General features: G+C 35.5%; 1 protein-coding gene across 2 annotated transcripts in view; it reads left to right on the top strand.

The window, feature by feature from the left end:
* The window catches only part of ITPR2 (inositol 1,4,5-trisphosphate receptor type 2), a 480765-nt gene that overhangs the window by 393775 nt on the left and 73927 nt on the right, over nt 1–13063 (top strand). For both annotated transcript variants that reach the window (XM_058282925.2, XM_058282926.2), the window contains exons 49-50: nt 6392–6567; nt 10596–10760. In XM_058282925.2, the coding sequence (XP_058138908.1) occupies nt 6392–6567; nt 10596–10760 (341 nt within the window). The remainder of the gene's footprint in view (nt 1–6391; nt 6568–10595; nt 10761–13063) is intronic.

Genomic DNA, 13063 nt, shown 5'->3' with positions numbered 1-13063 from the left:
CACAGCTGGAGAAACTAGAAAAAGAAGAGCAAACTATTCTCAAAGCAGACAGAAGGAATGAAATAGCAAAGATCAGAGCAGGAATAAATGAAATTGAGAGCAAAAATCAATAGAGAGAGTGAACAAAGCCAAAAACTGGTTCTTCAAGATTAACAAATTGACAAATCTTTAGCTAGACTGACAAAGAACAAAAGAGATAAGATGCAAAGAAAATCAGAAATGAAAATGGGGACATTACCACTGACCCCACAGAAAAAAAAGATCATAAGAGGATACTATGAATAACTATATGCCAACAAACTAGACAATGTAGACAAAATGGAAAAATTCCTAGGAACATGTGAACAATCTACACTGACCCTAGAAGAAATAGAAGACTTCAACAAACCTATCACAAGAGAGTGAAACAGTCATCAAACAACTTCCCAAAATGAAAGCCCAGGACCAGATGGCTTCACAGGTGAATTCTACCAAGTATTCAAAGAAGATTTAATACCAATCTTACTCAAACTCTCCCAAAAAATTGAACAGGAAAGAATGCTACCAAACTCATTCTATGAAGCCAATATTACCCTAATACCAAAGCCAGATAAAGATATTATGAAAAAAGAAAATACAGACCACTTACCTCATGAATATGGATGCAAAAATCCTCAAGAAAATACTCCCTAATAGAATCTAACAGCACAGTAAAATAATTATTCATCTTGATTAAGTGGGTTTTATACCAGGCACACAAGGGTGGTTCAACACAAGAAAATCAATCAACATAGTACATCACATTAATAAACCAAAGAAGAAAAATCATATGATCATCTTGATCAATCCAGATAAGGCATTTAACAAACTACAGCACCCTTTCTGATAAAAATACCCCAAAAATAGGAATGGAAGGAAACTTTCTCAACATGATAAAGGGCATATATGAAAAACCCATAGCTAACATTGCACTCAATAGTGAAAGAGAGAAAGCTTTCCTGTTGAGATCAGGAATGAAACAAGGTTGCCCACTGTCACCACTATTTTTTGATATACTGCTAGACGCTCTAGCTAGAGCAAGCAGGCAAGGAAAAAAAATAAAAGGCATCCAAATTGGAAAGGAAGTAATAAAACTTGCTATTCACAGATGATATGATTCTCACATAGAGGGTCCTGAAAAATCTACAACAAAACCACTAGTGTGAATAAGCAAGTTCAGCGGAGTGGCAGGATACAAAATTAATATGCAAAAATCAGTAGTGTTTATATGCACTAGTAGTGATAAATTTGTGGAGGTAGTCAGGAAAAGTTTTCATTTACAATAGTGACTAAAATAATCAAATATTTAGGAATAAAGTTAACCAAGGACATAAAGCACTTCTCTTCAGAAAACTACAATACATTACTAAAAGAAATCAGAGAAGACCTAAATAATGGAAGAATGTTCCATGTTCATGATTTGGAACTAAATAACATTAAGATGTCATTTTTACCCAAATTGATGTACAGATTCAGTGCAATCCTAATAAATATTCCAAAACCCTTTTTTTAAAGAAAGGGAAAACCCAATTATCAAATTATCTTAGAAGGGTAAGCTGCCCCAAATAGTTAGAAACATCTTATAAAGGAAGAATGAAGTTAGAGAACTCTCACTTTCAGACTTTACTGTAGTTAGGAAAAAAAAAAACCACAACATGGTACTGATGTAAAGATAGACATGTAGACCAATGAAGCCAAATTTTTTTTCTTTTTTTTTTTGTCTTTATTTTTTTAATGTTACATTAAAAAAATATGAGATTCCCATATATCCTCCACCCCCCTCACTCCACTCCTCCCACCATAACAACAACCTCCTTCATCATCATGAGACATTCATTGCACTTGGTGAATACATCTCTGAGCACCGCTGCACCTCATGGTCAGTGATCCACATCATAGCCCACACTCCCCCACAGTCCACCCAGTTGGGCCATGGGAGGACATACAGTATCCAGTAACTGTCTCTGCAGCACCACCAAGGACGAGTCCAAGTTCCGAAAACACCCCCACATCACATCTCTTCCTCCCACTCCCTACCCCCAGCAGCCACCATGGCCACTTTCCATTGGCGCCAAATTGATGGTTCAGCAATGGACCCTCACATCTATGGTCAAGTGATTTTTGACAAGGCTGACAAACCCACCCAGTTGGGACTGAACAGTCTATTCAAAAAATGGTGTTGGGAAAACTGGATATCTCTATCTAAAAGAAATAAAGAGGACCCCTATCACACACCTTATATTAAATTAACTCAAAATGGATCTAAGACCTAAAGATAATAGCGAGAACTATAAAACTATTTGAAGAAAATACAAAGAAACATCTTCAAGACCTGGTGGTAAGTGGCGTTTCTTAAACCTTATACCAAAAGCACAAGCAAGGAAAGAAAAAATGAAAAAATGGGACCTCCTCAAATTTAAACACTTTTGTGCCTCAAAGGACTTTGTCAAGAAGGTGAAAACGCAGTCCACTCTGTAGGAGAAAATATTTGGAAGCCACACATCTGATAAGAGTTTGATTTCCATGTTACATAAAGAGATCATTACAACTCAACAATAAAAGGGCAAGCAATCCAATTTAAAAATGGGTAAGACTTAGATATTTTTCCCAAGAGGAAATACAAATGGCAAAAAAGCACATGAAAAAAATGTCCAATATCACTAGCTATTAGGGAAATGCAAATCAAAATTACAAAGAAATAGCATTGCTCACCTCCTAGAATGGCCATTATTTAAGAAAACAGAAAACATAAGTGCTGGAGAGGATGTGGAGAAATAGGAACATTTCTTCACTGTTGATGGGAATGTAGACTTGTGTAGCCAACAATGAAGACATTTTGGCAGTTCCTCAGGAAGCTAAACAAAGAATTGCTATATGATCCAGCAATCCCTCTCCGAGGAATATATCCAGATGAACTGAAGTCAGGGATGTGGACAGACATTTACACAGCAACATTCACAGTGGCATTTTTCACATTTGCCAAAAGATGGAAACAACTAAAGCGTTCATCAACTGATGAATGAATAAACAAATTATGGTATACACATACAATAGGATACTATGCTGCTATAAGAAGAAATGAAATTGGGACACATGGCAACATGGATGATCCTTGAGGACGTTATGCTGAGTGAAATAAGCCAGACACAAAAGGACGTATATTGTATGATCACACTAATGTGAACTAAATACAAAGAATAAACACTTGGAGTTAAACCCTAGAGTATAGGTTAAGGACTGAGAAGGGGTACTGATCTTAATGTATATAGAATTTTTGTTAGCTTGACTGCAAAAGTGTGGAAATGGATAGAGTTGATGGTAACACATTATAGTGAGTAGAACTAACATGGCTGGTTTATAATTGTGGCTGAAAGGAGTAGTTTAGGGAAATAAATGTGAATTGAAAGGAAGCTAGACAATAATCTAGGGACTGAATAACAGTAAACTTGGAGGTGGATGAGGATTGTGGTTAATAGTACAAATACAAAAAAGTACTTCTATGAGCTAGAGCAAATGTACATCACTATCACAAGGTGGTAAGAATATGGAGATGCCGGTAAAAATACAATTAATGTAACTTATGGACTATAGGAATATTAATTAACAGTATTACTGTAATATTCTTGCATCAGTGTCAAAGAAGGTACTATATCAGTGCTAAGGGTCAGTAGTAGGGGGTATGGGATATTTTCATTTGGATTAAGGAAAACATTAAACAATTTACTAGAGGCAGTGACTGCACAGCTCTGATGAAACTGAAAGCCACTGAGTGTACATTTTGGATAGACTCTGTAAGGTTTGGGACTATATAACAAGTGAACCATGTGGTAGAAGATGGACTGTGGTTAACAGTGCAGATATGAGAGTGTTTTCTCATGAACTGTAGCAAATGTATATTTCTAATATATGGTCTTAATAATAGGGGTATATGGAAAAAAATATACCATATGTATGCTCAGGACCATAGTTAGTGGTAAAAGTGTGATGATGTTCTTTCATAATCTGTAACAAATGGTCCACAACAGTGCAAGGTGTTGGTGGAGGGGTGATGTGTGGGAATTCTGCATGTTGTGCATGGTTGTTTTGTAAGCTCACAACCTCTCAAATAAATAAATAAATATATATATATATGATTCTAAAATAATTTTCCATTATAAAAATGTGTTCATTATAGAAAATTGATACAAATATAAAGTATTAAGAAGAGGAAAGAATCTCCCTTCCCAGCATTAACGGGTAAAAATTAACTTTGACAATGTGTACTATTGTCTCCAGAATGTGTCAGATTTCAGTTGCTTTTTTTAGCATTAAATCTTCCAATATAAAACAATATAACCAGTTTTACTGGACGTAATTCCAACTCCTTTGTCAATTAATAGCCCTTTTAAATAACTTTTAAATTTATTCATTCCACAGATACTTACTTAGCATTAACCCATGTTTAAGGCAGTAGGCAGTGCACCCTGTGATTTCTTTCTATAAAGGGATCAGAGCGTGTGGTTTTTCACTCCTTGTGTAATAAGGAGAGATCAGCTAGGCAGATGGTATCCGAGTTAACAGTAGTCAAGATACGGCCAACTTCTGCCGAGTGGGACTGTTCGTCTGTACCAAAGCTGAGGCTTCTGAAATGAGAATGCCTCACCACGTTATTGCTTATGACTTACAGTGAGGAGTGAAATGACTGGCTAAAGGTGGTTAAATGTTGAAGCTGTTGGGTGTTTAATACTTAAGAGCAACACTCCACAAATTGAGGAATTTATAAATGATCGCTTATATACTTGCTCAGAACAAGCTCACAGAATATGTTTTTGTTCATTTACTTAATCAACAAATATTTGTTACTGAGTGCCAGGCCCTGCGATAGGCCAGAGATGGCCCTCACTCTTAAGGCATTTACATTTGATGTGTCCCAATAAGCGTGAAAGGAATTTGAAGGCATTATCCTCTCGGTGACCTGAGATGTCTGAAGTCACGATAGTTGGCAGTGAGGTTTGGGTAAACATGGAGTGTTTACAAGCCAGTATCAGGGTAACGTGAAGTGGGAACCCACGTGTTAGCACTGCTAGAGGGCTGGGAGCAAAGGTAATTTTCAGAGCAATATACCCCTTTCTAACTCCATCACAAAAGGAATCTTATCAGCACATACATGTTCAGGTGGGGTAGAGTGATTCGCTCTTCCCAACCTCCTTTCCTAGTTGCTTGCTTTAGAAGAAAGAAAACATAAGAATAAACATTGCAAAAATATGCATGTCCAAGCAAATGCTGTTCACTATCTTTTTTAATCTGACAGGATCTTCTTACCTACTGTTGAGAGCAGTTAGCACTCAGTGGGAACCCATATTTACACAGAATTAGTTTAAGGAGCCCAGATAATCCTAGGGTTTCAGTGAAAACACAAAAGCTCTGCACACCAAAGCCCCTTTATTGGCACTTTGCATGCAAAAGTGAGTTTTATAAATAATAAAGAGGCGTGACCAAAGATGAAAGCAGTCATGGAACATTTGAAGGGACCTGTGGAGAACCTCTACTGCCACTTCCTCCTCAGATTACATCAGCCTGTAGACATGTGTGGAGGGCTCAGGTCTGACCTCATCAGCCCAAGAAAGTTGCCTCTTAATTTACTTCTGCAAATGTGACCTTCAGAGGGGGCTTCCTAGAATCCACATGTCAGTGCAAAAATTGCACTTCTTTTGAAAGGAAACCTATCTTTAATCCCCCATTTTAAGGTAGTTCCTTTGGTCAAATAACCAAAGAAATTTTTGAACAGTTCATCTGGACATTTGGAACTTTTGTTTTCTAAATCTAAAATGATTCAACTTTTTTTTAGAACTTGAGTTGGCCTTCAAACACAATATTCATTCACACACATGTAGACACATACATGTTAAAACTTGTGTCTCTTTACTCATGACAATATTCTACATTTGGAATTCCTCAGAGGAATCAATAATCTAGAAATTCAATAATGAAACAAGGCATACGTTCAATGAAACAGATACTTTAATTTCAAGTAATTTAGCCGTATATTTAATAGTCATTCATCTTAAATTTTGAATTAAGCTTCCCAAGTGAGATATATCTATCAAAAGCATTTAGCAGATCACTCCCACAGGAGAGAGAGGTGAGCAATTAACAGACTTAATGGAAGAGGCATTAACTAGTGAGTATTTGAGCAGCCTGAAAATAACCACATATTTTCTGGAAGTGTAATGAGTAATAGTAATATATTGAAAGAAATTTCTGCTAAATATAGAGTTTAGAATGATGTTGCTTTGAAATTCCATGTCCTTTGAGTGTGACTTGCTGTATTATATGGAGCAGAGCAGCGAGTGTTCTAACGTTTTCTAGTTTTGTTTTCTTTCACCATTTACAGGTACCCTTTCTCCATTGTTCTCCGTCCTTCTTTGGATAGCCGTTGCTATCTGCACCTCTATGCTGTTTTTCTTCTCCAAGCCTGTGGGTATTCGACCGTTTCTTGTCTCAGTGATGCTCAGATCGATATACACCATAGGTCTGGGGCCCACGTTAGTACTTCTGGGTGCAGCTAATGTAAGTACTCGATTTGGCTTTGTGTTGTGATTAATTATTAACTGTGCATTCAACGTCTAGATAGAACTGTATGCTTCAACGCACTTGCCTGCAGTCTGTTCTAATTTATCATGACTCCAAATGAATCAGAGTTTGATTTATGCCTTCTTAATTTACTTTTGAGAGAAAGAAAAAAATAACAAGTAAAAATGAATTTATTTAAGAAGGTATCTTTTGGGGCAAGATCCAGTTCTTCAATCAGTTTAATCCAATCCAACCGTAATGCCGTCTGCATCCTGACCGGCAGCTGTCGAGAGACATGACTGTTAACATGTTAAAGGGACTTCCAGATCATCCAAGAAAGATTAAATGATGTTCAGTAGAATTTTAAAAGTGAATATTCCTTATCAAATGACCAAAGATAAAGGCTTGCTAAATGAGAAAATGTGAAACTGGGCTCTTTTTTTTAATGTGAACAAAGCCTGTAAATTTGTGAAGGACGCATCTATAATTAATACTATTTTCCCCCAAATTTTAAAATATTAAAGCAAAAGAGCACTTTGAAAGTTGAGTTTGGCAAGTTTATAATAAGCCAATAGCAAGTGATATGTTTAGAAAAATAATTGTACCCAAGAGATAAAATTTTAAAGGACTAGACCACTTTCTGCATGGCAAAGCTATAAATGGATACTGAGAGAAGCTCAACTGTGAAATTGATGAAAGAATAAAGGCCAAGTAATCAAATAAATATTGCTAATATTTGTGCAGGATACCTAAAGCCATTTCTGTGTCTTCTATTGCGTTTCTAATGTAATGTATAATATTCTAGTATTTGTATATAGGCTTTATCTTCCCTATTATGTTATACAGTTGTTAAAGAAAATGACCATTCAATGTCTGGAACATCATAGATGTTCAGTAAAAGTTTCTTAAAGTAATTAATGAGTGAGTGAATATTATCTTTGTATTCTCATGCATTTCTAGTGCATTGAACATAAAATACTTAGTATTTATTGAAAATTAATAAATGAAATAGTCTACCAAACTTTTGAGAATTTAAAGCTGAGCCAGTATGGCCAATTCTATGTTTCTACATTCCTAATAAAATTCTTCAAATATTAGACAAGATATATATGGCAGCTCCAAGTTAACTAAAATACTCAGACAACCAAATTACCAGTTGTTCTTCAGTCATAGTCAATAAAGGACAGTGTACTCTACATACAAAGTCTGTAAGTTTCTTGAGGACATTAGGGCAGAGGTTGTCATGTTCATAGACAAAATTCTTCCTGCTCAAATCCCCCAATTCCATTTTCCCCAAATTAATACCTGGCACTTACTAAACATTTAAGAAGTGTGTTTCAGAGATAAGCTAATTAGGGAATCTGAATTTACCTAAATTTTTCTAAACTTGTTCGTGCATTTGGCTTCTTCTCCACCCCACATACACATACTTTATTTTCTTTCTTATTTTGAGAATATTGAGCCATATTATTAGAAGAAGCAAATAATATTCATAAACTGGTATCTCATCCTCAATAAGACATTAATCCAAGTTAGAAAATCCCTGTTTGATAAAGTGAAACAATAGCTACATAAAGGGGCCAAAAATAACATTTATGGTGCCTCTGTTATATAATAGGCACTGAAAATATCAGGAGGTGGAGGGTATGGTGCCCCACCCAGAAGCTTGTCCCAGACTGACCAGTTTACATTTTTCTTTGTCTTTGGATTAAGATTATATGAAGAATGTCTTTCCATTTGTTTAGATCTTTTAAATATTCTTTTATCAATGTTTTGTGGTTTTCTGCATATAAGTCCTGTACTTCTTTGGTTAAATTAATTCCTAGATATTTGATTCTTTTTGTTGCTGAATGGAATTTTCCCCGATTTCCTCCTCAGATTGTTCAGTACTAGTGTGCAAAAACATTACTGATTTTTGCGTGTTGACCTTGTATCCTGCCACTTTGCTGAACTCATTCATTAGCTCAAGTAGCCTTGTCGTGGATACTTCAGAATTTACTAAGTACAGGATCATGTCATCTGCAAAGAGTGAAAGTTTTACTTCCTCTTTTCCTGTTTCTGATCCCTACAGAAATAGGTGAAACCACTGCCAGTATCAACTCTTTTCCTTGTCCTTTGAGACTTAGTGAAGAAAACAAGAACATTTCTATCAACGTCTGGATCAAGGTTCAGAAGCAAGACACAAAAACACCTAAAAGCAAATACAGCAAATCTTTATTTTTCATGTGAAAATGGCAGAAACAAAGATTTTAGGCAGAAATACATCTTTGCTTTGGCATTAAGAACTGAAATGTGCTGTTCTTTTTGAGAACTTGAATTCAATGCATTACTTTTCTTCAGTGCTATGGCTTATAAGTAGTTTTCCTGAGTAATTTTTATGATTTGTTTTAGGAGAAGTAGGAAACAATATATAAGCAATTTATCTTAAAACTTTCATTCATCTTTCTGAATTTTAACTTTATAGAACTTCATATTTGCATTTCATATAGATGAGTCATAGTGGGTGATGCTAACTAAGTAAATGACATGAACTTAATAATAACCACTGAAAACAATTGAAGGTGTAAGTAACTACTGAATATTACTTCACCAGACATTCTATTTTTTCCCACCTTCTTGTGTGTTTGTCATCAAGTACCACATGTCAGCACTTTCTAAATATTTCCTGTTATTTTTATGATGACTTCCAATTTTACACTATTAAAAGTTGTTAATATGACAAAAGGAATGACACTGAGTATGGAGAGAATAGTTCATCAGCAGCATAGGTGCTTCACAACATGCAGTAATTACACATTTCTCACTTGTACTGATTTGGCCTTCATAAAGTTGAAGGAAAAGTTTTTCCCCCTCTCAAATTTCACTTCTACCTCAAAGTGTCATGCTTCTTCTTATGTTATTTAGTTTTATCCCATAGGATAATTTCTTTAATAGATACTGAAAAATCAGCAATGCTGCAATTGCGACCTGTTTTCCCAAAATTACATTTGGACAAATATGGTACCATTAGATAATCTAAAGAACTCAGGGCCAATTCGGAAGAATGAACTAAATCCTGAAATGTATATTTCTTTCTTCCTTGGAATCTCTAATAATTTCCTTGATGACTAAGTAGCCATAATTGGCTCTTCAGTTTACAAGTAATGAAGTGATTCCAAAACCAAGTAGATGGCACCAAGTTGAATGATAATTTAGTTCTTTGGAAAACATTGTTTTTGTCAAAGAATATCAGTATAAATTTCTGTATCCTAAAATTATCCTATGAATGGTAATTTTAAATGTGGTTAGAATATGTTCTGTGTAATTGTAGAGATATAATAAATATTCTAAAATGTTTTTTGAAGAATTAGCACATAGAGAGCTTAGAAAATATACGCATACATTATATTTATTTTAATCTATCACATAATTATATTTTCTATGTATGTAGATGAAATGCAAAAAAATTTAAATAGCTTACTTGGTCAAAATAATACTCAGTAGACAAAGTCCAGGATAAAGAAATATCAAAAATATGTGTTTGAAAATTTTCTGAAAGATTTTTTCTTTATTATAAAGTCATTAAATTAAAATATCTTTCTGTATTACTTGCGACAGAAAAATAAAAGCATTTTAAATAGTTTTACTAAGTATTTCATATGCATTATGTCATTTAGGCCTCCAAGGAGGTCTGTGAGGTAGGAATTCTTTTACTTCAATTTTTCAGAAGAAATTATTGAGGTCTTAAGAAATTAAGTCACTTGACCCAGAGTGGGCAAATTATATGAACAAGAGAGGATTTAAAGTCAATCCCTTCCTGTTTGAGTGGCTAGACTCTTAATTGTTTTCTTTTCCTGGAATGGTGAAGGCTACAAGTTTTGCATGTATTAAGTTTACATGCAAATTTGTAAGCAATGCTGAAAAATTACAAAATGAGAAATCATGGAAGAAATCATGGACTTTGTCATTAGGAGGCTTTGCTAATGTACTGTTATGTATGTGTTTCACTACAAATAAAAGTAAATCTGATCTTTTCCTCCCTTTAGCTTTGTAATAAAATAGTATTTCTGGTCAGTTTTGTTGGAAACCGTGGCACGTTCACCCGAGGGTACCGAGCTGTCATCCTGGACGTGGCCTTTCTGTACCATGTGGCCTATGTCCTGGTTTGCATGCTGGGCCTCTTTGTTCATGAATTCTTCTATAGCTTCCTGGTGAGTACAGCTCTATGTGGAGAATGATTGCAGCACAAATACATAATACTTCTCCTTATGCCTCTTCCTTTGATTTCTCTCTTTTTTTAAGTAGGATCTGGCGTTTAGGACAAATGATGTTAATATTAGACTTTCCTAGGTAAAGCATGAATTATCATTATTTTTAGTCTTTTTCTATGAGAAACCACATAGGTGGTGGGATTCTTTATTTCCTTTTGGAGACCCAACCACCTACCCCACCTCTCAACACTGGCTTCATGTAGCATGCTGTTTAGGGTTTCAGCCAAATCATGCCTTCTTTTACATTTGGAGGTTCTCTGGCAGAGTGTGGGAGAAAAAAATTGGGATATATTTTCTTGGATACTGAAACTATTGTATTTTACTTATAATACCAAATATCATTGCAGAGCTTTAAAGTGGTTTATAAGTAAAATGAAAGGGAGAGCTTCCAATCTAGCAGAAAGACAATGAGCTATTTTAAGTATAGTCATCACTTCAGATTTAATATATCTACATATATCTGATTAGTTAAATAGATGTTTCAGATTTCTTCTAGAGTGTTTTGCTGGTGGTAGTATATATACTGTTTTATAGTTGTAAACCAGTAGAAGAGTCAGTACAATATATGATAATTATTTGAAATGTAAAGCTCTAACTGGTTAGCATTGTGAGGCCGTAGGAACAGTTTGTGATGTTTCCAGCCACAGTTAACACGCAGTGAAGAACACTGACCAGTAAAGTGATCACTGAGAACAAGTTGAAGGTCCAAAACCGTTCTGTTGGTCCAGTTAACTTGGGCCATGAGGAGTAAATCCAGCAGCTCCTGCTTCCCCTTAGCTGGTACAGCCATGTAGGATGACTGAAGAGCCCTCAAACACTTGAAATAGCCCTAGTAAAGAGTGAATTTGTCTATTTCATTTTTAGGCATTTAAGGTCATTCAGCAATTAAAAGTAGATTCCCAACCCCCCACCCCGTTCTAAGCCTCCAAATGAATTCTCTCTCTGACCTGATTTACCAAATTCCAATTCTTTGACCTGCCTGTGATATATGAAGTCCTCTTCTATCCAACTCTTTACTTGACTGTGATATGTAATGTTCTCTAATGCTTTTGTACCTAAAGCTGTATAAAATGAGTAGAGAAGTAAGGGAGACTAGTAATAGTAAGATCCATTAAGGAGATAGTATGAAAAACATGTGAAATGAGATATATCTATCTACATATATAAATCTTTGTTTTTCAAGAAAAGATATTTGATGAAATAAAACTATATTAGAATTATTATGCGATATATCAGTAATGTCAACTTTAATTCATGTTACTTAACCCTGCTTTCTAGTTTTTTTTTTTTTGTTTTTTTTTTTAAGATTTATTTTTTATTTATTTAATTCCCCTTCCCTCCCCCGGTTGTCTGTTTTCTGTGTCTTTTTGCTGCGTCTTGTTTCTTTGTCCGCTTCTGTTGTCGTCAGCGGCATGGGAAGTGTGGGCGGTGCCATTCCTCGGCAGGCTGCTCCCTCCTTCGCGCTGGCACACTCCTTGCGCGTGGGGCTCCCCTACGCGGGGGACACCCCTGTGTGACACGGCACTCCTTGCGCGCATCAGCACTGCGCATGGGCCAGCTCCACACGGGTCAAGGAGGCCTGGGGCTTGAACCGCGGGCCTCCCATGTGGTAGACGGACGCCCTAACCACTGGGCCAAAGTCCGTTTCCCACTTTCTAGTTTTATTTTCCTCTGGTCTTTTATCTCTCAGATCTTAATGGTGATGCTAATTTGTTTACATTGAGTTGGTTATGACAAGTATATAGTCCATTTTGATGTCTGGAAGGAAATTGTAATGTATAGAAGACAAAAATGGTAATTTAAAATATTTAGAAAACAATTTTTATATTTAAAATATATTCGAACATGAATTCCCTTTCGTGTCCACAAATGTCAGTCTTTTATCCAACATAATAAAACCACATCTAGATTTTCCTCCCAGAAATAAAAAGAAGTAATCACTAACCTGTCAATGTCAACAACTTTTGCATTCAAAAGATTCTGATTCTATGGAGTAGAGCCCAGAAATAGACATTTTTATCAAGTGTCCCTGGGGCCTCTGAAAGCTGTATATTCTCCAGAGCTGATCTAGAGCACATTGCACATATTTTATTTAAAACTTTATTGAGTTAAACTAAAAGGAAATCTCCTTTATGTCAACTAAATGCTTAAATAAGTTGAATAAGTGACTGTGTCAACAGTTTGGAAGGTGAATTTTCATTATTTAATTTGTCTGTACTGAAGAAAATTTACTTTATTTCTAA

This window comes from Dasypus novemcinctus, chromosome 20, assembly GCF_030445035.2.
Source record: "Dasypus novemcinctus isolate mDasNov1 chromosome 20, mDasNov1.1.hap2, whole genome shotgun sequence".
In the NCBI taxonomy this organism is placed as follows: domain Eukaryota; kingdom Metazoa; phylum Chordata; class Mammalia; order Cingulata; family Dasypodidae; genus Dasypus; species Dasypus novemcinctus.
The sequence above is the reverse complement of the archived record's forward strand: the minus strand, read 5'-3'. Positions and strand labels throughout refer to the sequence as shown.